Below are 24,875 nucleotides of genomic sequence, written 5' to 3'. Positions count from 1 at the left end.
AGACTAGATACAAATTCTGTGTTCCTATTACCTCCACGGCCTCAGATAATTCCCTGAGCCTCAGTTTACAGCAGAATGGGCATTCCAAATATTGGCCTGCGCAGCGTTCCAGTAAAAATCAACTGAGTGAGGCGTGTGAGACAACTTTTTTGAACAGGTACGAGCCCTATACAAATTTGAGGGCTGATGGCCTAATGGAACGTAATTCTTCCTCCATTGAAAAGTCTCCGAGAGCCCGAGAGCCGTCGAGTCAACAGAAAACAGAAGAGATAATGCCATGTTTTGTTTCTCCAAAAAAACCACCTTAGAAATGAGATACACACAACACCGTTAAGTCATAAAAGAATAGAAGCACCTCCTTGGTGATTGTTGTCATTCATTTAATCCCATTCCACTGTTCTCTGCCTGAACTTGCTGTTCTCTCATCGCTTTCTCTTGCCAGGGAATTAGATGACAATTAGATCACAGGGACAGGGTTTAGAACAGGGAAATGCAAACCCGCTCTCTTCTTTGCCTTCCAATAAAGGAAAGAAATGTCTCGGAGTTAAGAAAACACATTCTATGCCATATCAAATGATGGCCCCTAAGAAGACTTCCTACCCTGGCTAAAATACTATTAAACTATGCTATTAACCAGCTAGCTGTCCACGGGCTGTGGCCATGAAAACATATTCATTATTGAGTTATCATTTTGCTTAAGCTAAAGAAGCATCCAGGGGGGTGGGGAATTGTTTTCGGAGCAGGATTATTAAAGAGTTGGGGCCTAAAGGTGTGTGTCTATTTTAAAAAGAAATTTTCTGATTGCAGATAACTTCTCAATTTGATTTAGTGTCGAACGATAGTGATGGGGTTGATAAGTGAGCATTCATCGGTAATTCATCTTGTGCTGGTAGAAATTTACAGCAAAGCAGTGCTTTCCCAGCAGCGACAAGCCCTATTAATCTTCTTCAGACACATTTCAATAGGTGTCCCCATCTGTGGCCAACATCTAAACACTCTGGCATCACCGGCGACTTGAAGACACCTTCATTTCAAGTTACACTAGTGAAAATGTGATACTAGATTGTACTCTATTTTTTAACCTAATTCTCTCTCTTCATTCAATTAGCCTTTCTTGCCTGGATTTTCTGCTCATGCGTAACATCACTTCCGAGGGAGGGCTCTCACACATTTGGTTTCTGAGAGATGCACAGTCTCCCCCAAGGTTAACCACCACCAACTTCTCGACAAATTAAAATTGCTTAGATTCCAGCCCGGACAGTTGCTGGCCTCTGACATGTCCGTAGACAGTAAAACCTGCCCAAATAAAGCCGCCTGGGCTTTGGGAAAAGTTCACACTCAATACAATGTCTTATCTTCCGCTATGATGTTAATTTCAGTGCAAGGAGAGGCTGGTAAAATAGGGGCATTTAGGAGGAGAGGGACGTGGAAAAGAAATCCCCATGTTTAACTATCCAAACGCACTCAACCTATTTGGTCCATGGGATGAAACTTTGCATCTGATGGAGGACCTCTCGTTAGAGAAGTAAATACAATAATAGATTTAGGGACAGATTATTTTACTCACATCGCCTTTTTTTCAAGAAGCAGCGCGTTCTCTCTGGCTGCCAGGTTAGTCTAGGTGGAAAATGTGGAGGTGGGTGTGCTTCTTTTGTGCCATTTTCAATCTCATAATGGGTTTGGTCTTGCAAAGAAATGGGATTTATGCAGCATTTTTCCCGTGCACTTTAGAAATCTTCCCAATGAGAAAACTCTGACACATTCTTGTTTTCGGAAAGGTTAGCTACATCTGTACAATGAATGGAATTTTTCAACTTCATTGAGCTTTTTTGCCCACATGTGATATGAAATATATATGTGTTACTAATATATGTGTGTATGTACACATGTGAAAAAGATAGACATCCTCAAAAAATGTCTGCCTCCCTCATACAAATTATTTTTCACAACAATCATTTGAGTTTGTTATAGATCTCAATAACCTTATTGTAGGTGGCAGGTTTAAATGTGCCATATTAATAACTTGTTATCCAAGACAAATTAAGTCCTTATGTGTCAAAAGCACTCGGCACTGGATTATCTACAAGACAAGTATTTATTGAATAAATGTTGAGTCCAATTTCATTTTAATGTGACTGACTGTATGTTCCAGCCTCTTAGGCAGAGATAAAAAACACTCAGACCTATAACTGCCTTGCAACATTACACCTAACTTGTCTAGTTCTATTATTGTCTCCTAACTTAGGATATGGAAAGAAGGCTCCCCCCCACCCCCCTTTGGTGGTGGTGGTTCTGAAGAGCAAGGGGAGAGAGAGAGAAAAACGGCTGGCATTCAGCCTAAAGAGAAATCATTGAAACAAATTAATCCTATGCCGTTTAAATTGACATGGTAATCCATCATCAGAGAAGACAAACTCTGAAAGCAATCTAGAATCTGCCCTGCTCCTTCACTGGCCCTGGAGGCACAAAGACAGATAGTAAAGAAAGGAGGAGATGACATAAAAGTTAGGAACGCCTCCGAAAAAGAATACAATTGGTCATATCAGCTCTCGCTGTCCGGCCTCTGCAAACGTCCTTTGGAAAAGAGAGGGGAACTTTCCACAGTTGATTTTCAAAGTCTCTCTCTAAGTGGTAGGTTGTCTGCAGTAGACCTCTGAAAGTCTGCCTCTTTCTTGAGGCTCCCAGGCTGCTGGCTAGGGCTGAACCCCTCACTGCCTGCCGCCTTTGAAAACTAGACCCACTGGGAGCTTTGGCAGACGCTTTCCCAGACACTTAAACAGAAACTTTCCCCAGAGTAGTAAGGGCTTTAAGATGGGGTTTGGGGTTTTGGTGGGGGGAAAACAGGACCAAATCTTGTTCTTCTTGTTTTTTGCTCCTATAATAATTTCATCTTGGACTTGATGCAAGAGCATGTTCTTGTAATTTTTAAAGTAAAACTTGTGTAACACCTCTAAGAGCTGAGGCACGCCATTATGCTCTGTCACTTTGCTGGGTCTTTTATTTTGGAGGCTTATTTTTTCAAATCTTCCTTCACTTCAAAGAGCCTGCAATGATATGTTGTTAAAACTTGCTTGGGATTCAAAAATTCTATATGAAACTGAAGCATCCGTCTTGGTAGATAGTTAAGATGGAAAAACCCTTATTAAGAGCTCGACTGTGAAAACAATGTGCCTGTATTTCCAACAGACTGAATCGAAGGGTGTTTTTCATTTTTTCTTCTTCTTTAACTTATATATATAATGATATTTTTGTTTTTCTGGGGGAGGATGGAGAACCTCACCTCTTCATTATTGCCTGGACATGCAAATTTAAACACAGAAGTATTATATTTCAGTTTAATAAGGCACTAAGCATTAAAGGCAAGACCATTTGAAAATCATTTTTAATCTCAAAAATTCACTCTGTTAACAATAGGTAGTGCGTGACGACAGAAATCCAGACGCCTTAGTGCCAAAGTAAAGAAGGCAGAGGATACGTATGTAAACCCTACCCAACAGCTGCCCTCTTTCAGTTTATCTAGGATAGAGTTTCTTCTGGTTTATTAAGAAAACTTTATATGTTCCTGTAACTTTAGAGTAAACATCACACCTCTTTTCTATAATTAGAATGTTTATTCACTGGCTTTTAAAAGGGGGTGAATAATTCTTGCATCTTGGCTCATGCTTTTTAAAGTTCCTAAGCATAAAAGACAAATTAAAGGCATTTGCAGGATAACTAGGAAGCGAGTGAAAGACTCTTATATAAAATATTCATCTACAGCCAGCCATTTGCAACTGTAGGAGTTGTTAGGAAAAAATAATAGGTTTAGGTGTTTATGAGTGTGTTTGTTTTTAACAGAACCTGGGATATTTAACTAGTAGTTCTTCAATAACTGGACAATTACACTTTCTGAACAAGAGCTGATGCCTTTGAATTTGTTTTCAAGATATAAACAATGCAGACTTCAGCAAAACAGTGTATCATTTTAAAAGGCATTAAATTAACCGAAATCATATTTAAAATCAAAGAAAAAAATAAGTATAAGCCCTAATCACTCAGAGGAGATTAGAAAGAAAAACATCTTTTTTAAAGCATTCTCTCTATGGCAGCAAACATATATGCAAAAGGAAAATTTGCAACATAACTTTGGGAATAGGTGAATAAGGTATCACTAGACATTCTGCAAAGAAATAAGCTTGCCTAATTTTTTTTTTTTTTTTTTACTTCTTCTCCCTGACATGTGATTGTGATGGGGTCCTGTCAAGAAATACCCAGTGTGGTATTTTTCACTGAAGTCAGTATTTCCTGCCTTCTGTATTTGCACTTTTGCTTTCAACTGTTTTAAGTGATATCATCTCGATTCATTTACCTAAGCCAGGCACATCATAATCTCTTAAACGAGGCTGATTAATTTATTAAAAATTATAATGGACAAAGAGGAAAGGTATCTCTATCCTGTATTCAAAAAGAGTGTTTTTTGTTTTTTTAATAGTGTAGATTTTATTTAAATGTCATAAGTTGTAAACTCTCAAACAGATACTTCTTTGGTCAAGTAGTTGAATATTATGTTCAGCACCTTCTTCTTAATTTTTCATATAAGTCCTTTATTTTTTCTGTACCTTCAACATCGCAAGCAATTAGCCTTTTAAGAGGAGCAATGCAATTGGTAATTAAATAATGTTATATTTTCTAAATTCAAGCATAATGCTTCTCTATTATGGCCGTGTGTCTGTCTTTGTCTATCTGCTTACTTCTGTAATCATACGCTTTATAGTGAAACTGGGGTTTTTATTAGCCTTCTGAAAACCAATTATCTTTAGATTATTTTTCTCCTGAAATTCACCTTGAGTCTGTGGTTAAAGGAAATTAAATCAGGTAAATCCCCTTTGTTGTTCTGTTTGTATTTCCTTTAAGCACACTGGATACAGCTAATTAACAATATTAATTTATCTGGATATTTGCCTTATGAACACCTTCACATTTAAATGGCTAGCACCTGATACCATTTGATTAATGCTGTTTTTGACATGCCAAAAGTGAACTGTCATTGTAAAGATTTCATTACCAGGCTCTTGAGAAAGAGAAAACACATAGAATCAGACCATCTTTCCTCACTCTGTCTACTTCTAAATAAGAACTGATGTCCACATGGCTTTAGATGTCTTTAGAAGTTTCTCAGCAGGAGTTGCCTTGCCATATAATATTAAAAGCCTGGGTAGCCCCCATCTGACTTGATTAAATGGTCAACAAGCCCTTTATGCTATCATCTGTAGCTAAAGCCTATTCCCTTTATAGTCTTCAATTCACTGACAAGTAAAATAAGCAGAGTAGCATACTGTTGAATTTCTAAATAAATATATTAGGCAAAAGATGCTCACCTTTTGTTTAAATGCCCTGCCAAAGCTACCAAAGCAAAACTGGACATTTTTACTCTCACGTGTCTCTAACTCTGCAAGGCACAATAGCTTTCCCATTACTAAGTTGCTTCAGCTTGTATTTCAACAACAGTGATTCCAAGGAGCTCATTCAAAACTCTTTTTTTTGCACTGCTTTCTGCCAGACCCCCAACACGCACCGTTGAGTGACAGCTTCTATCTAGTGCTGGAGTAGATATGAACCTTTAATCCATCATGGAACTTCTAACACCGTAAGAATATACACACGCCCAAGTGCCCATTATATAACTACCAATTATAAAGCCACCAGGTCTGAATATATTTTCCTAAGTTCACCTAGATTTTGTGGCTATAATTTGGTACTGAGAAGATTCTTAATCAGCTGAAATGAAAGAAGGTAAAATATATATTGGGTTTGGGGCATCCATGTTAGAAATATTGTTAAAGCAAAAGGGGTGGCCAGTTAAATGGCAGAAAATATTTCATGACATCATGTTCTCTTCTTCCCCAAAGCCCATCTCCAAGAAGTGAGTTGCCTTGATGGATGAGACTGTGGTCTTTCTAAATGCAGACCTGCTTTCCTAGGAAGGTGGGGGGTGGGAGAGAGCCAGTGGAAGGGCAGGGAGCTCTAAAATCCTTCAGCCATAGTGAATCTGCCTCCCATTCTCTCTCCTTCCTTCCTTCCTTCCTTCCTTCCTTCCTTCCTTCCTTCCTTCCTTCCTCTTCTCCTTCCTTTTCTCCTCCAACCCCTTTGGTGTATTAGTGCAGTTAACCTTCACTGGCCAAGGAGGACAAGGGTCAATGGAGACGGGCCCTGCCAGCCTCCAGGGTCAGCAGGGACGCCAGCTCTGGGGCTTCCAGGGCAGGAATGAGAAACGCACTGAGGAAGGACCTCGGCACCAACCGCCTCACACCTGAGCATACCGCGCCAATCCACTGGGATTCCTTTTTTTTTTTTTTTTTTTTTTTAATTCTCCCTTCTGGAAAACGATTAATTGGCTCTGCAGTCATTTCCTGTTGCACCGAGGAGCCAAGCAGGGCAGCCTGAACTGAATTCCTCCAGCTGCCAAGAAAATCGAGCGACTTGGAGGAGTGGGGAGGCTAGAGAGATAGATAGGTAATCAAGTTATCAGTTTCTCCAGGAAGAGCAGGTTTTTAGGGAAAAGTCAGGAGCGGGAGGAAACAAAAAAAGATTCTCCTCTTGCTTCACTTGGCGCCCCTCCTCACCCCTCAAAACTAGTGCCCTCTTGATTCCTGGCAGCTGTTTTGAACCTCAAGGTTTATCCACAGGAGCGAGACTCCTGCTTCCAGAAATGCAAAACCAGTTTCGTGCCAGGGGCTTGGCTGCTTGAGTTTGGGGAGCAAACTCCCCTCAAAGCCTTGCTAACTTCAGCAAACCCTGCAGCCTTTCCAGGCTCCTGCAGCCAGCTCTGGGGCCCCAGACCAATGGCCAGCGCTGGAGGGTAGCTTTGCTAACCCCCACCCTCAAGACGTCCTGGAGGCTTTGTTGGTGGGCGTCACTCTGCCCCCACCTGCCTCCTCGGCCTCAATGTGCTTCCACCTGCCCTGGAGCCCCGAACCTGGAATCCACTGGCCCTGCGGTCCCCAGCAGGTTCCGCCACCCGGCGGCCGCTCTGGACACTGGGTGGGTGGCAGGCAGAAGCAGCTAGCCATGCTGGGCCGCTTCGTCCTTTTCAGCAATATTCCAGGAGATGAGCGACTGGGATGTATCAAAGTTCGAGGATGCGGAGGGTCTCGGTGGGGGTTGGGGGCAATACACGCGTTTGGGCCGCAGTTTTACTCCTGAAGGCTGCCCGGAAAGACGGCGAGGTGGAAGAACCTTCCAGTGTCCCCGGGCGCTGCCACTCACGGCGTGGGGCCTTTGGCTGCCAAGCCCTCGGCCCGCACAGGTCCCCGCCGGCTGGTGCGGGCGCTCTGCCCCTCGGTGAGCCCCAAAGTCGCCCGTCGAGGCGAGAGGGACTCAGGCCTGCGCCTGAGAGCGCTCTGGCGGCGGTGGGGCCGCCCCCTCCGAGGCTCACTCCCCCCTCTCAGCCTCGCCAAATCCCTGAAAGCCCCGGCCCACTTCGTCACCCCGGGGGCTTCTAATCACCCAGTATCGATTTCCCTAACTCTTTTCATCCAGTTGAAGACACATCTTAAAACACTCCAGCCCGGAGTGTGCTCTGGGCTTTATCCACACTAATAAAATGATTTACCCTTCTCTCTGCGCTCTCCGCACAGAGGAAAATCGTTCGAGCCCCGGCTATTTGTGTGTGATCAGTAAATATTTAGTGCGGTGACATCCTCAGCTAGGCTTCGGATCGATTCGAGGCCCACCGGGAGGTGCGCACGGCCCGGGCGGGGCCGCGATGGGCCCGCCGAGGGGGTTCCTCCCGCCCTGGCCGCCGGCCACTGATTTACGGCCTCCGCAACCAGCAAAGAGTGCTGGGCGGTGGGGTGGGGGGGGATAGGGTGGGCAAAGCGCGCCTGGAAAATTGGCTTTTCAACCTTTTTACTTTTGCCATTCAGCCACCTCCCCGGGCTCTAATTCTCGCCCCTACTCCCACCTCCCCTGACCCAGGGCGTCCTGCGCGCCCCGCGCGCCCTTGGGGCCGCAGCGCGCCGCACTCTCGCCCCCGCGGCCCGGGGACCACCTCTCACAGCCCTGCGGCAAGACGCGAGGAGGCCCGGGCCCCCGCTCCGGGGGTCGCCGCCCTCGGGCCAGATGCACTCCGCCCGCCCACACCCCAGAGGGGATGGAGAAGGCCCGGGCCGCCCTCGCCGACCCCGGCGCTACGGTCTTCGCTGTCTTTCTCCTGGCCCTCGTCATTTCCCCCACTTTTGCGGCTGGGCCTCGACGCCCCTCGGGCCGATGGCGTCGGGTGGGAACTTCACTTTCCTCGCCGAAAACCTTCCGCTTCCTTAGGAGCAAAAAAGCTCTTGGCTTGGAGGCGTTGGAAGGGACCCTCCTACCCCGGTCCTGGTTTCCAGAGGGCCGCGGCCGCGATGGTGGCAGCGTCTGCGCCCCTCTGGCCCTCTCGGCCTCCTCCCGGGCGCGCGCTCTGTCCTCATGGCGGTCCTCCGCGCCCTGTCCCTAGACACCAAGCAAAGGGCCGGAGCCGGAGTGGGGCACAGCACGCACGCGCCACCTCCTGCGGGACACGCCACCTGGGACCGCCACATGGTCCGAGCAGGAGGATGGGAGCGCTGCTAACTGCCTGGGCTCCGCCGCTCTTCTTCAGCCAGAGACGCGGGCCTCAAGGGCTCCGACACTGCCACCCACCTGTTAGCCGGCCTGCTCCCCTCTCACCTGAGGCCCGAGCCTCTGCGATTCCCTGGGGCCCAGGGGAGAAGGTGAGCGACCTTCCTGGGTCCACTCACCCCTCCCCGAGGCTGGCGCCCTCTCCTTTGTCTGACACATGATTTTCTAAACCGCCTTATCTGCAGACTATATCTTTATACTAATGCATACTTAATTGGTCCGTCTTGACTGTCCAGATAAAACAATTTAATTAGGGTGCTTTCTTGCTTTGGAGAGCAAAGGGGGAAAAAAAAAATCTGCCCAGTGCTCATTGTAGTTAGCACCAATACAGGCAGAAAATGTAGCACAAGTTTTTGGTTGAAAGAGCACCTCGGTGCCCATTGAAGGGCGTTGATCCGAAAAGACAGAAAGGACAAGTAAAATCGATTTGAAGCGACCCTCTCTGTCCCTTTCACACCATTCAGAAACTCCATTCCTTCTAAGACAAAGACCAGCGCTTTGGGAATTCTCAGGGGAAAAGAGGACTCCAGTCCCACAAGCCTAGGGCACTTTTTAAAAATCCTCAATATCGCACTCAAAACCGCTCTCGGTGCTCTGCCCCCCAGTGCAGGTTTTGCAGGCACCCCCTCCGAAGCGCCAGGCTGTGTGGCTGGCGACCCCCCTACTCCTCCCTGCGCGGCGCGGCCTTCCGGCCAGACCAGCCTTTTAGGGTTAGTGCAGCCCTCACCTTTGACCCCCACGATCGCAGTGGCTGCCAGAGGGAGCAGAGCCACCACTCAGGCCGAAGGTAAAAGAAAACAAAGCAAATGGATCTCCATTCCTCTGCTCCCAAGCCCAGGGAAAGCAGTTCTGGTGCCGCCCGCCCCAACCACCTTACCCAGGAACTACCTCCGCCCTCAACTTTTATTTTCTTCTCTTTGCCATGAACTGCCCTAACCGCCTGGGAAGGAGGGAACTGGCGTTGTCAGGGCTGCAAGTCGCTGGGTTGCAGTGAGTTGTCCTCCATTAGGAACTCGAATGCCAGGTTATCCGAGAGGCGCCCAGGCGGGGGGAAGGCGGGTCATCGATCAGACCTGGCTGGGAAGGGAGGAGGGAGCAGAGCAGAGCAGAGGGGAGGGGAGGGGAGGCGAGAGGCTGGGCTGTGATCACCTTCACCTGCCCTGAGCCTGCCCCCCCCCCACCTTCTGCTGGGGTTAAAGGGGGCGTGGGCGAAAAGGAGGGGGGCACCCCCCAGTTACACAAGTGGCCTCCTTCTCCGAGAGAATGAGTTCACCACCTCCCCGAGGAGTCTCGCCATCCATCCACTCGGTTAGAAACCGCAAGGAAAAACTTCTGTAGCCCATATTTATGGTATTAATGAATAGTTAAAAAAAGATTTACACTTCTTATGATCAATATTCTGAGTTATTTCCCTCAAAGTATATAATTACAGTGTCTTCAGAGTTTTCATCATTGTTTTTGAGGTGGCAAAACCATTTGTAATTTTCATTAGCCAGTAAACATGTAATTAACATTCAGCACTGTGTTTAACTTAATTCCTGTTTAAGACAAGGACAAGAAGCAGCCGAAGAGCTTTCGTGCCATTTGTCAAGTCTGACATACATCTTACCATACAGTTTCCTAAAATAAAAGATCCGTGTTTCCCCATTATTCTTCTCTTAAGACAAAACAAAAAATCCATTAGTTAAAACTGTGTTAAACTGCGAGGGGCACAGCACACTTTATTGTCATTTTCTCTAGTTACTGTCGTCCTGCTTCCTTTATTCATTTTTGGGAGGTGGGGGAAGGGAGAAGGTAAATTAAGCATTCATTATCTGATGACAGGAAATGGGGATCCCCCTCCCCCCAAAAGGCACAGGTTTCCTCCTCTTTAGGAAAGTTCTAGAATGGAGACTGGGAGTGGGTTGTGGGGTGGGTGGGTGGGGGCCCACAAGCCTGCAGGGGAGAAGGAAGAAATCACTTGGGGGAACTTGAGTTAAAAGTAGAAAAATGAGGGGTCCAGCGGATTCCTAGGAAAAACGTTGTCCTTCCATTTCAGGTTCTATCTCTGATCCAGGGTGAGGGAGAGCCTGGCTGCCAGGCTGCTGCGTTTTCCACCTCCTCTCCCACCTCTGTTTTTTCCCAACTTGCTTTAGGATTAGCCTCCATCCCTCCCGACCCCAAACAGTGGAATCCGGCTGTGCCTCGGGTGGTCTTGCCTCGCAGGATCGCCTCGAGTTGTTGGCGGTCCTCTGGCTGAGGCTGAGCCGCTTTGCTCCAGCCTCCGACTAAACTCATTAAGTTGGGAGATTTTCTTTTTTTTTTCTTCAATTGGACGGGTGTTTTTAAAGTCTCGTCTTTCCAGCCCCAAACAAGGTGTAACAACGCACTCTTCCTTCTAAGGAATGAGCTGAGAGACAAGGATCACCCCAGACATCTCCTACCTACGGTTTGGGGTTTTTTTTTCTTAAAGGCGAGGCTTGCATTCCTCAGCAGCTCTGTTCAAGCTCCCTGAAACCTCCTCTCTCTAAAGTTAGTGCGCAGGGTTTCCCAAGGCTGAGCGCGCCAGTTACATGGGGAAGCACTTCCTTGAGGTGGAAGATCTCTCCCTTCACCTTTCCTCCGGTTCCCTGCAGGCTAGAGCCTACTTTTTATCAGTTTGCACAATCGCTTAGATAAACACCGAGGAAGAGAGTCTCTCTCATTATCAAAGACACATCTTTTCAGGGGTCCAACAAAGCGGTCATTTCACCCGCCAAACTAAAGGAGAGTTCTTCCAGTTTTAGAAGGAAGATGCAAGCGATTTGGGACCTTGAACAAGGCAAATATGGTTTTGGTATGTTTGCTTACAGTATTTTTTTTTCCTCTCTCTTCTCTCTCCTTTCTCACTTTTCTCCTTGTGCTGTGTGGGGTCGGGGATGACTTGGGTTTTTTTAAAAAATCGGGTTGCTAACGTGTATGAAATGCCTAGCGCTGCGGTTTAAGGGGTTCATGGAAGGGGGGAGAGTCAATTCAATGCATTGCCATATTTTATTTCATGTGTGTGGTGGGGGGGGGGAGAGGCGGAAAATAGAATTGCGAGGCTGCCAAAATATGATTAAACCGAAGCGGAAAGACTGCCTCCCCTCTCCTCGTCTTGTCTGCTCAAACTCATCGCCTCCGGTAGAGCAAACTGCAACCCAGTCCTCTACGCGTGTTTTTCTTTTTTTTTTTCCGGGCGATGGATGTCTCGGTTTCCTAGCGAAGGAGCTGCTAGGCTCGCACTAAGTATCAGAATTGACTGTTCGATTGGCCGCTGAGCTGCGTTTTGCAACCTTGTGCAGATGACAGCCAGCCCGGCAGGGAGGGAGGCCGGCGAGCTGTGCCCGGCGCCTCGGCCGGCCGCGGATCGGGAGGCGAGCGCTCGCGCGGTTAAGCTAGGAGGACAATCGGGACGAAGGAGGGTACTCACCATCCGGCGGGGTGGTGGAGCTGGCGTGCGGGTTTCAGGCAAACGTGTACCTTTTTGCTGTCTATTGCAACCTCGGCGGGCTGACTTAAGAAGCAATTCTGGGCTCTGTCCAGAACGTTCAAGGAACGGGTCCTCATTTTTAAAAAGCCAGCGAGAGAGACGACAGAGACAGAGAAAGAAAGAGAGAGGAGGGGGTGAGAGGGACGCACATAAACCCAGTTCAGAGGGAAAAAAAAAAAAAAAAATCATCACCTCTCCGCCAGTGACTCGGGGAAACGCAAGAGGTGGCGAGATCCGGTCCGGTCCAGCCAAGCCAGAGCCAATTAATGTTAAATCCCGGAAAATTATTCAGATTAAAATGTACAGAAGTTTCATTCTGCTGTGCCTACGTGAACCTAAAGTCGTTTCCCTTTAAGAGCTCCTTTTCTTTTAAAGTTGAATTTTAGGCAGCGAGGACTCTTACACTAGGGGGCAGACAGATACTGTACTTGCTCCAATCTTAAGCAATTTTTTCCCTCCCAGCATATGCTCTGATTTAGCACTGTAAATTTTTCAGAGGACCCAACTCTGACAGCCCCTGGTGATTTTCAAAGTACCACAAGCCAGTGGTTAAAAATTGCATTGACTTGGAAGTTCAGAGGCATACAATGGAAGCCCCTTTTCCTATTCATGGAGCTCCAGTGTGGTGGAAGAGAAAAACACACACGGACTAGATTGGGGGAAAGGAGGAATTCAATGAATCCTGGTGGACAGAGCTGGTTTCTGCTGAGTTCAGAGTTGAACTCGGCATTTGCTGGGGTCTCTATTCCTATCGTGATTTAATCTGGGAAGAATCACGGCCATCAGGCCACGTTCTGTCATGAAACCATATTCCTGGGTGGGTTTTCTTTTCTTTTGATTCCCAGAGTAAGACAAATGTTTTTCCAACTTTCTCCGGCCAAATCAAAGCTTGCCATTCCTCTCATTAAAATAAATTTTACATCTGCCATAAAAGACTGGGCTGAATTTTTATTTTTATGGTAACAATATATTGAATATGTATCTGTTAGTCTTACAGCTGTTTTAGTTAAGGGAAATGAGCATCTCCAAACATCTCTAAATAAGAGATTAAAAAATTTTTTTTTTCCTTCTTGGTCTGCAGTCCTCCTATATAGTAAAATGAACTGCAATTAATACTTTTTTTTTTTTTTGCTTTTTAATAGCATCTGCATAACTATGAATGAGTCCCAAAATACAGAGTGAAACACTCTGACTCCATGGCAGCCCTGTGGTCGTGTGCCTAGCAGGCTCCAGTTCTGTTGAAGCTTGTTGGAAATTTCTTCATTTTAAATCTGAGGCTATCAGAGTAGACTTCAAATCCCAAACAGCTCTAAGTGGACTGGGGAAGCTAGCTCTTCCTTCTCAAAATTTCCCCACTGCATATTTTGTAAAAGGTGATCTCGCTATGAAAAGGTCTGTTCAAGAGGCAAAATTAAGATTTACTTAAAATCACTATTTTAGCTTCTATTAAATGGAGGTGGAAAAGCCCATCAGATTTCCTATTTGAACCCCAGCCCCACCACATCTCTGCTGAATTGGCCCCTAATCTACTGACATTCATAGCATTGGACAATTTCTCGAATCATAGAGGATGAAAGGGGGGGAAAAAAATCCTTCCCTGGAATAATTTCTTTTCCATGTTTCTTGTTCTCTTTAGGAGAAAGTTATATTGTGCTTCTAATCAACCTGAAATTCTCAGCCTGGCTTTGCTCTGTGGCAATCTCATTACACACCAGGTTTATAATAGTTCAGTGTCCACTATAGGTTTTTTTCTACAACTTAAATAATCCCAGCACCTGCAGTGTTCGTGAAATATGTGATTTCAGCGGAGAAAGGGTGAGAGCTAAGAAGGGTTCAGAAATGAAGCGCAAAGAGGATTATTTTTTTCTTCCCTGAAAACTAACCCCTATCTGCCTATATCTGCCTATATCTGCCTGTACAGGGTATTGAAGGCAAAGTGCAATCTACACATGTCAATTTTATGTGTGGTTTATGTTTCTTAAAAAAAGCCTCTTCATCTCCTTGATTTTTTGAACTATTAAGGATGCTTTCTTGTGGATGTTCATTACTATTTATGTGCGTTCATGGTTCCTGCATTTCGGCATGTTTTGTGTAAAATATTTTAATTGTTCATAAACCTGGTTGGCTTACCAATTTACAGGGCTTTTTGGGTACAAAGTGTGTATGATGGAATCACAATGTTCTTCTATGGATGTGCAATAATCACAATTCACTGACTTATTCTAATCAAACAGAAAGGTTACTGCGTTGGAATAGTGTGTTCTGGTATGCGGGGGGGGGCAATTCTAGATATTTGGTGTTTAAAACCTAACGTCCTGGAATTTAGAGACACAACCTTAACCGTCTGGAGGATTTCAGCCCATTGAACAGAATGGCAGGGACTATGAAGTTGGCCTTATTGTGGTGGATTTCCTCTCGACCTAGAATATGGCTGGCGTGTGGTTCCTGTGAGTTGACCTGGAGGTATTATTTCCAATTTGGGGCACAATCTCTGGGTGTGTTTTAACGACCATAAGAATGCTTTAAGGAAATTTGGGGAACAATGAGGTTCATACTCAACTGTTCTGTGACCTAGAAGCATAGTCGCTGAAGTCTTTGTGCACATTGACAAATGTGCATCTCATACATGTGCGTTTACATGTGTGTGTAGGGGGTATGCACAGGGGCGGCGGGGAGGCTGCCTCTGCTTGCCCTTCAGGGCAGATTGGTCTTCCCCTCTCTCACCATGACTGGGTGCGTGGCAGGATGTTGGCTTTTGAGTTAGCCAAAACCAAGGAGAGAGGATAAAGTTGAGGGAAATTTATTTTAATTGCGTCATGACAATGAGATGAAGTCTATTTCTGCTTCTGAACATCCGAGATGCTTTATTTGAGCAATTAAAATGTCAGGCCACATACCTGTGAAATGTTAACCCTACAAGGAAAAGACAGACTCTGAACGGATTTTTCCCTCTTAATTTAAAAAAAAAAAAGAAAGCCACCAAACCAAGAAGGTGATCAGAGTTGATTAAGGGAAGGGTCTACTATCACCCGGATTTGGCCAAATCGTTCGTTTAGAAATTGCCCACGAGGTCGGTTTGCGGCACCTCCCCACACGCTACCCACTACCCCTCTGCAAAGAAACCGGGGAACTTTTCCCTTTCTCTGGCACCGCGGGCACAAAGATGCGCCGGGAGTCCCGGGTGGTGCGCTAGCGGCGGGTTTCGTGGCTTCGCCAAGTTGCGAGAGGCAAAGTCCTCGATTCCATCCAAAGCCTCTCGCGGAGCCTTTAAGAGGCGTTTTGTGTGCGCGCCGCGCTCCTCTCCCCGCTGGGGCGGAAACCTCGGCTGCGGGGTGCGGGATGCGCAGGGCGCGGGAGCCGCGCGCCCGGGGCCGCCCCGGACCGATCCCCCGCTCGGCGGCCGCGGGGACACGACCGCCCCCGCCCCGGCCCCCCGCGCCCCCCGCGCGCCCCGAGCCGCGGTCGCGACGACGCTCGCGCTAGGACCGAGCTGAGCCCGCGGCCGCCATGGCGGGGCCGCCGCGCTCCGGCCAATGACGGCGAGGGGGCGGTGCGCGCGCGCCTGCCCAGGCCAACCCCGGCTGCTGCCTTATAAGGCGCGCCGTCGCCATGGCAACGTGCGCTAAGTTGCAGCAGTCGTGTCAAAGTTCACTATATAGAGAGCTCAGTGAGCTGATCGCGGAGAAGCCACTTCTGCCAGCCCCGGCGCCTATAAATCGCATTCCCTCCCGCGCCCCCCTTTTTAGCATATTTGATCACTTTGATTCTCTGTTCTTTTCTCTCCGCGGTGTGTGTGTGCGTGCGCGCGTGTGTGTTTTCCTCTCCTCCTCCTCCTCTCCCCGAGTTGCCTCCTTTCCGCGGGTGCCGGGCTGCCTTTTTCCCCCTCTTTCATTCTTTCTCTCCGTCTTTTTCTCTCCGCTCCGCGCACGAAGGATGTGCTTCTAGGTGGTGATCTGCCCTCCTCTCCCTCTTTTATCATTTCTCCCCCGCCGCCGGCGAGTTGACTCTTTCCCTATGTGTGTGAGGCGGCGGCGGCAGCAGCAGCAGCGGCTCCGGCGGCGGCAGCAGCGGCTTCAGCGGCGGCGGCGGCGCTAGACCCGGCGGCTCCGGGCCCGACCCGGCGGCTTCGGCGGCGGCGGCTCCGGCTCCGGCTGCGGCGGCGGCCCGGGCGGCCCGCAGGGATCGTCGAGCGGCCTCCATCCGGCGCAAGCGGGCGGCGGCGGCGGCCGGAGCGAGCGAGGCGCGCGCCGGGCGCCCAGGACAGGCGGCGGCGGCGGCCCAGCGCCAGGACGACGCCGCGCAGCGCCCGACGCGGACCACTTTCATGCTGATTCCCCCGGACCCGGGCAGCGCTCCGGCCACTCCGCGGGCCGCCGGCCTCCGCCCCGGCCTGCCTGGCTCTCTGGGCGCGCCCGCGACCGGCGCCTCGGCTCTCCCAGTCCTCCTGATTTCGATGGCTTTCCTGAATGGCTGACTGTGGGCTGCCCTGGACTTGGCCCCCGGACAGTCGCCTCTCCTCCTTCTCTTCCTCCTCCTTTTCCTCCTCCTCCTCCAACTCCTCGGCGCACCAGCTCTGAGAGCGAGAGAGTGAACGAGAGAGGGAGGGAGAGTGAGAGCGAGCGAGATCTTTGGAGAGATTCTTTTTTTTTTTTTTTTTTTTTTTGCCTCCTACTTCTGTCTTGAAGCCAGACAATCGACTTCCAGCTCTCCCTCCCCTCCCTCTCTCTCCACGTTCTGCTCCCACTCGCTCTCCCCCGGCCTCTCCCCTCCCCTCCCAGCGGAAAGCCCCCCGAAACCAACAAAGCTGAGCCGAGGGACACACACAAAACAAACACACCGGGCCAGACGAGCCATCGCCAAAACTTTGCAAAAGCAGAAACAAAAAAGGAAAAACTAACCGACCTCAACCAGCCAGCCCCCGAGCCACCCGGGGCGCCCTCCCGCGCGCCCTCCCGCACCCTCGCACACACAAAAGGCGGCGCACCGGAGCTCGCGACCCGGGAGCCGCCCGCAGCCAGGGGAGCAGGAAGTCCGGACGCGGCCCCCATAGATATGGCAATGGTAGTCAGCACGTGGCGCGACCCCCAGGACGAGGTGCCCGGCTCGCAGGGCAGCCAGGCCTCGCAGGCGCCGCCGGTGCCCGGCCCACCGCCCGGCGCCCCGCACACGCCCCAGACGCCGGGCCAAGGGGGCCCCGCCAGCACACCGGCCCAGACGGCGGCCGGCGGCCAGGGCGGCCCGGGCGGCGACAAGCAGCAGCAGCAGCAGCACATCGAGTGCGTGGTGTGCGGGGACAAGTCGAGCGGCAAGCACTACGGCCAGTTCACGTGCGAGGGCTGCAAGAGCTTCTTCAAGCGCAGCGTGCGGAGGAACCTGAGCTACACGTGTCGCGCCAACCGGAACTGTCCCATCGACCAGCACCACCGCAACCAGTGCCAGTACTGTCGCCTCAAAAAGTGCCTCAAAGTGGGCATGAGACGGGAAGGTACCGGCCTCTCCTTTCTCCCCCCGCCCGGGGTCCCGGGGCCCTGGGTGCGTTTGCCTAGCCTGCTCTGGGGAAGGACCCTGGCGCCCCACGCTCTGCTCCTCCACCGCAGCCTCCGAGGGGGGCGATGCTAGAACAAGCTCTGCACTGGAACCCAGACCCCCCGCAGACGCGCATGTTTGGGCCGCCTGGTGCCCCCCACTCTGTCTTGGGGCCGGTCTCCTGCTCTTTGCGTGGATTGGGAGTTCATTCGAGTGCGCCTTTCTGCCAGGGCTGGGGTGGCGTTTGCCTCTGCCGTTGTTTTCAGCCTGGTTTACTTCTCCCTCTCTCTCTCTCCCCTCTCAGTTTCTCTCTCTCTCTCCTGGTTTTCCCTGCATGTTCAACATATGTCCCTCCTCCCCACCTCTCCCCAGCCCCCACCCCCTCAAGAAAAAAAAAAAACAACCTGAGATTGTACTTTTGTACAGGAGGTTCAAATTACAAATGGCAATTTTATGCACTTCGCCGTATTAACGCTACCGCCCGGGCTGCGCTCATGTGACCCTCCGTGGATTAACATTCTGCTAAAAAAAAAAAAAAAATCCTGTGTTTTCCTTTTTCCTTTCACTTTTGAAAGGAGGAGAGCGCGATAGGGAGTAGCGGAAGGGTGGGTTAGGGCCCTCGGCGGCGGCTGCTTTCGCTCTGCGCGAGTTGGGTCTTTGTGATAGAAAATTCGCCGAGCGCCGAGCGCCGCAGGCCGGGCTCGGCCAATGGCGCGCCGGGCGCGGGCTCCGGGTTTGGGCGAGCGATCGCCGGGGTTTCTTTGTGTTTCTGGGAGAGCGGATGTCCCCGTCCCGCGTCAGATAACAGCCCCGGCCCGAGCCTCGCCGGCCCTCCCCGGCCCTCCCGGGCCCTACGGGAGCTGCGCCGGCCGCTTGCTCCCCGCGTCTCCCCGGCTTCCTCTCGCCGCGGCCCGCCTCTCTCTCTCCGCCCTCTCCCTCCGTCTTCCTTCCTCCGAGCACCACTGATCAGGCTGCCGCCAGACCTCAGCAGTCCGCTCGTTTCTCCCCGAGAGTCCCCCGCCGGCCTGGGCCTGGGGCTGCAGGGGCTGGGGCTGCAGGGGCTGGGGCTGCAGGATCTGGGGGAGAGGCGTTCCGGGGCGGCCACAGGCCGTCTGGGGTGAAGCCTGGTGTCTTTTGCAAAAGCGTCTCTCCCTCCCCACCCCCCAGACTCGCCCCTCCCGCTCCCTCTCCTCCAATCAATAAGAAATATCAGCTGTTTAGCAGTAAAGAAGAACGATGCCCCCAGAATGCTCCATCCCGCCCACCGCGCCGGGGACCCCGAGGCAAAGTGGCCAATTCTGGGTGCTCGGCGGCCCAGCCCCGAGCGGGCCTCGGAGGCAAGTGTGCCGCTGTGGCCGCCAGAGCTGGCCCGGGTGGTGGCTGCAGAGGACTGCTGCCCGGCTGGCGGCGACTCCCAGGGCTGTGGCCCAGGCGGCCGCGTTGGAGGGCAGGCCCGTCCGTTCTTGCGCGCTGCGGGCTCTGGGTCAGGTGGGGGTCGGGCTGGGGCAGGCCTCCCGGGGGGCGCTGGGGACCGAGGCTGGTCATTAACCAAGGAGTGTCTTCTTTCCTCCCCACAGCGGTACAGAGAGGCAGGATGCCGCCCACCCAGCCGACCCACGGGCAGTTTGCGCTGACCAACGGGGACCCCCTCAACTGCCACTCGTACCTGTCCGGATATATTTCCCTGTTGCTGCGCGCCGAGCCCTATCCCACGTCGCGCTTCGGCAGCCAGTGCATGCAGCCCAACAACATCATGGGCATCGAGAACATTTGCGAACTGGCCGCGCGGATGCTCTTCAGCGCCGTCGAGTGGGCCCGGAACATCCCCTTCTTCCCTGACCTGCAGATCACCGACCAGGTGGCCCTGCTTCGCCTCACCTGGAGCGAGCTGTTCGTGCTGAACGCAGCGCAGTGCTCCATGCCCCTCCACGTCGCCCCGCTCCTGGCCGCCGCCGGCCTACACGCCTCGCCCATGTCCGCCGACCGGGTGGTCGCCTTTATGGACCACATACGGATCTTCCAAGAGCAAGTGGAGAAGCTCAAGGCCCTGCACGTTGACTCCGCTGAGTACAGCTGTCTCAAGGCCATAGTCCTGTTCACCTCAGGTAGGAAGGAGCCTGGCCTTCCCACGCCCAGGGGTCGAGCCCCGAGTTAGGGCCCAGACACGTCAGGAGACCCCAGAGCCTGCCCAGCCTCCCCCTGGCGAGGCCAAACTGTTGAGTGCAACTTGGATGAGAACTCTGAGTAGCTGCTGGGCTGCACCAGGCCTGGCTGGGAGAGGAGGGAAAGGCTGAGCTGCAGGAAGGATGCTTCAGACACAGGCTCCCAAAGGGGGCCAAGGGGAAGCCTCTCAGCAGGGCCTGCTGCCCTCCTGCCAGGCTGGGATGTGCGCTTCTGCTCACCTCCCTTCGCCCTGGCCCTCTGGGCCAGCCGAGCCTGTGGAACCCTGTCTAACCCTTGGCTGTCCCCGGCACCCTGGCTTAGCCTCTAGGAGATGCCACTGGGCACCGGGGCGGTCCTGGCATCAACTCGCGGGGGGAAGTTTGCCTGTTAACTCAGTAGGCGTTGGAGCTCCAGGCAAATCCGACCAGAGGGCACTGCTGTTGAAAATCCTATTCTTATTAAAACAATGCAGACTGCCAGGAGAAGGGAGAGAGCCCCCTGGGAAGGGGGCAAGAGGAAGAGAGGGGCCATCATAACTCTTCAGACTGTGTGCAGGGGGTTGAAGACTCTGGGCCAGGCAAACACTTAAGGCAGTTTTCAAACAACCCAAAGTGTCTGCCAACTTGGGCTGGATATGAATGTTGCCGGAGATATAAAACTATCACCGACTGCATTATGAAACCTAATTAGTTTGCATGTAGTTGAACCTGTGTGAGTAATAGATCTAATATGAATTAACTCTTGAGGCCAAATGATTTTTGAAAGTAGCTGGCGTTCCCCTTTGGGCCACACCTGAGCCTCTTGGCTGCCTCCAGGCTGAGTGTAGCCTGGCCCAGGTGGGTGGAAGTCGCCCCTACACCTTCTTGTTCTAAGTTGTCAGCTGATCCCTTTGTCAAGGCCGAGGAGGAAAAGGGGGTCCCAACTCAGCATACCAACCATGTGGACGTGGGGAGGGCTTGGAACCTAGTCACCCACTCTTTTTTCAGCCTGAAACCAGGGCACTAGGAGAGAGCTTTGTGGCTCATGTGACAGACAAAAAAGATCCACGTCTCTTCCTTATTGTTTGAAGGCAATCTGGGGGACCTAAGCCATCAGCTGAATCTCTTGCAGATTCTGAGTCTTTTATATGTTGCTGCTTTTTGCATCAGACCCCCTCACCATCCCCCTCAGCTCTTGTCTCCCGAAGTCCTTGGGTGATCAACTCTAGGGCCCTGGCTGGGCAAGGAAGAGCTGTATGCGGAGGCTTGAATCTGGATTATTTTTCTCGGGGGACCTGTCATAACTGGACCATTTGCCTGACGCAAACATACAAGCAGGATGGTCCCCTACCTCACAGCCACCTTCAGCCAGGATCCCCCAACCCCACACCCAACCTACGTTCCCAGACCATGGGTGTGCTGTTAATTTCTTGATATCATTGTTCGCTCATAGGCTTACCCTGGGTCTTTCAAGGAAAGAAGTGCCTGATACTGTCGTAGCAGTTTAATTTATTACTATTTGTAAAATGTAGAGGCCTGCGTGGGGAATGCAAATCACCCCACCAAGAGATAAAGGTTCCTGTTATCTGATGCAGTGGGGCGAGGATTCTTATGCAAACAGATCTTTTCATTCCTGTCCAGAGACACCCATGCAGTCTGTGGACAGGCGAAGTCCTAGAGACACCCATGACAGGGTGGCATGTGTGTTCTGCTTGTTGGGCTGGAGGTGGTGGTGGCGGTTTTGGAAGACCTGTTTTAAGATGCACAGAGTGTACATGTTAGCCCCAGTCTTGTCTGGGGAGTCCCCAGAGGTCAGGTCACAACCCCCACGCACCGCCTTCACTGAGAAGCCTCTCATTTCAAAGGCACTTATTGTATTTTTACCCATCAGAAAAAGAAAAGTGTTTTCCTGAAGATAACGGGGAGGGGGGGTTCTTCTTAGAGGGACCCGGGTTTTAGAAAAAAATAAGGGGGTGGGGGGTAGGAGAAAAGGGGAGAGAGAAGAAAGGAGGGAAAGAAACAGCTCAAATGAACAGAGAGATCACAGTTTGCATGGCTGCCCTTCAATAGGCTAAACTGACAAGATCAGTTTTAAAGGGCCACTTAAATCAGTTTCAAAGACTGGAGAAAAATGAGTCGCCCTCTTTGGGGACAATCTGAGGCTGGGTCGCGGATGCCATTCCTCGGGGCTGGGCCAGGTTGTTGCCCCCCTCCCCACGCTATAATTATAAGCCTAGCTATTATTTACAGAGGAGGAGGGGGAGGAGCATTGGCACTTTTGGTTTTCATCTGTTTGTCTTTCTGTTTACTGACTTGAGTTAGATTTCACCCAATGCACTTTGCTTGGGCCTCCCAGTGACCCAGCCTGGGGACGGGGACAGCGAAAGCCTGTCCCAGCACAGGGCTCTGTTTTAATTTTTAAGCAAATAGCCCAGGACCCTCCCTTCTGCTCTCCCACCCTCACTGCCCACCCCGCCCCCCAAGTTTTTAGTCCTCGGCAGTTCCTCCAGCTCTGGTTGGGGCAGTTTGACTGAGCACTGTACACACACCTCCTGTGACCCATTTCAAACCTCTTAATCTGATGACTGAATTCTTCTACTTCTTTTTTTTTTTTTTTTTTTTTTTTAACTTTCTTCCAGATGCCTGTGGTCTCTCTGATGTAGCCCATGTGGAAAGCTTGCAGGAAAAGTCCCAGTGTGCTTTGGAAGAATACGTTAGGAGCCAGTACCCCAACCAACCAACGCGATTCGGGAAGCTCTTGCTTCGCCTCCCCTCCCTGCGCACGGTGTCCTCCTCAGTCATAGAGCAGTTGTTTTTCGTCCGTTTGGTAGGTAAAACTCCCATCGAAACCCTCATCCGGGATATGTTACTGTCCGGCAGCAGCTTTAACTGGCCGTATATGGCAATTCAATAAGGAAAAAAAAAAAAATCAAAATAAGAAGGGGGAGTGAAACAGAGAGAAAGAAAAGGCAAAAGACTGGTTTGTTTGCTTAAATTCCTTCTGTTAAGAAAGGATATAAAAGGATGTTACAAGTTTGCTAAAAGAAGAGAGGGGAAGAATTTAATGGACTGTGAATTTCCAAAAATTAAAAAAGACTGTCCAAGGAACTTTTACAGAATGCATTAAAAAAAAACAAAACAAAAAAAAAAACTCCTGTGTCGGTCAGAACAACTTGCTACTTATTATTTTTTTTGTATAAAAAAGGAAATTAGTCTCTTTCATTTTTTTTTTTTTTGGTAAATTTTTGAAAAATATTGCTAAAAGTGCATTTAAGGAGATTGGGAGAAAATTAGCAGAATGGAGAAAGTAAGTCTTTTTTTTTTTTTCCAAATTATTAATTGTCCTGTGTCTGTGTGCCTCTAGCTGTTCTTTTTTGTACTTTCCTGGTTCCAAACCAGTTTATTCTGTGGTTCTATAATAAGTTTTGATATAATCTTGGCTTCTTAAAAACTGTGTATCCTTAAACTATATGTTCTGCAAGAATTAAAACCGAGTCCATGAAAATATCCTAGGAAGACATAAAACTTTAAAGGGCAACTCAAAGATGACGGAAACGCACTTATAGGTGATCCAAAATTTTAGGTGACATTGAGCACTCTAATTTGAGAACTGGAGGAACCACATCCAACACTTAACTCCCCCTACCTTGCCCCCCCCCCAAAAAAAGACACCAAGACAAACCTAGCTTTTTAAAAATATTTTAAGAGAGAGAATGAACTGTGGGATTTATTGGCAGCCAAGGAGTGTGTCCGAGACACATGCTGAGGTTTTGAATAAAAAGTGAACTTTTGTAATTTGAATTGGGTCCCGCTTAGTTCTTGAATTGTTATGAAAATCCTATATCTGTTTGTATATTTGCAAACCCTTTGTATTATAATTGTTGATATTCCCTTTTTAAAAAAAAATACCATTGAAATCAGCATGACAAAATAACACTGTTGGCACTTATAGGTAATGTGATTGATTCAGTATCTTAGAGTTTACAGTTTGTGTTTTAAAAAAAACTGAAGGTTTTTTTTTTTAAGTGCAACATTTCTGTATACTGTAAAAGTTATAATAACTGAACTGTTTGGTCGAGTCTTTGTGTGTTATATTCCAAGGAAAATTTGAAAGTATTCAGAAATTAAAATATTATTTGATATCTGAACCCTGTTTGCCTGTCCCCACTCACTGTCTTTCCATGGAAGAGAGCCCCTGGGAGCTCCGCCTGAGTGGGGCTGGGAGGTCCGTTTGTTTATGATCCTCAGTCAGTTTGTTCAAAAGTGGACTAGTGTTATTTGCCTGCTTAATTTGGATGTGTTGGTGGGGGGAGCTGAAGTTAATGGTTTATCTATGGTTTAGGAAGTACCATACTGATATAGTAAACCACCCCATTCACTTAATCCTCTTTTTAATTAAAAATGGATTTTCCAGGAAAAAAAAAAAGGCCCTTATATTTGTCACACTTAAGTGCCTGCTTAGGGAAGGTATTGTGAGAAGTATTAGAAATCTTGAGATCCGTATCTATTTTATGATCAGAAAAGAAAAATAGTGTTTTGTACATGTCTGACTGTTCTGCAGAAGACTGTTCAGGCAAGCTCATCACAGCACTGTAAATAGAGGGCAGTTGTTTGCAATGCGATTTTTCCTGAAGTAGGTGTGATTTTTTTAAGAAAAAGATTCTGTGGTTCTCATCTAGCGTGGTTGTTAAGAGGATTTCAGATTCAGTGATAGGGCTATATATGCTAACTTGCAGTTGGCCTGCCTGTCCCCTCCCCCCACTTTCTGTTCTTTCTGTGAGGGCATGACCGCAGGTTAAGGGAATCATTTCCATTGGAGTTCTGTACATAAAAACACATGGACATTCTGACGTTTCAGATTGTGCAGATACAATCTGGACTGCTCGTGGGATCTTTTGTCCTTAGAAGCCAAATTAAGAAAAAGAAGAGAGAGAGAGAGAGAGAAAAGGAAACTTGACAGGGGTGTGCTGATTTGGAAGTAGAACTATTTTGTTTTGGGGTCTTCCCTGCCCCCCACTCTTTTCCTGGCGTGGAGAAAGCTCAGTTCTTGGAAGCTTGCAATTTTGTTCTTATTCAGCCCC

At 49.5% G+C, this 24,875-nt stretch overlaps 1 protein-coding gene across 2 annotated transcripts; it reads left to right on the top strand.

Moving 5' to 3' along the window:
• Positions 1-11,140: 11,140 nt before the first annotated feature.
• On the top strand, positions 11,141-24,220 carry NR2F2 (nuclear receptor subfamily 2 group F member 2). 2 transcript variants are annotated; one of them, XM_090263601.1, is made up of 3 exons: positions 11,141-11,452; positions 19,231-19,758; positions 22,434-23,595. In XM_090263601.1, the coding sequence occupies exons 1-3, from the start codon at positions 11,410-11,412 to the stop codon at positions 22,706-22,708; spliced, it is 846 nt and encodes a 281-aa protein (XP_090119727.1). In that variant the 5' UTR covers positions 11,141-11,409; the 3' UTR covers positions 22,709-23,595. The 2 variants fall into 2 exon arrangements, with proteins under 2 accessions (XP_090119727.1, XP_090119726.1); XM_090263600.1 differs by lacking the exon at positions 11,141-11,452 and adding an exon at positions 17,130-17,612 and having other exon boundaries at positions 22,434-24,220.
• Positions 24,221-24,875: the final 655 nt, after the last annotated feature.

The sequence above is a fragment of the Furipterus horrens genome, unplaced genomic scaffold, assembly GCF_987537825.1.
Source record: "Furipterus horrens unplaced genomic scaffold, mFurHor1.1.pri manual_scaffold_16, whole genome shotgun sequence".
Classification (NCBI taxonomy): Eukaryota; Metazoa; Chordata; class Mammalia; order Chiroptera; family Furipteridae; genus Furipterus; species Furipterus horrens.
Note: the sequence above shows the minus strand (reverse complement) of the source record. Positions and strands in the feature narration are given on the sequence as shown.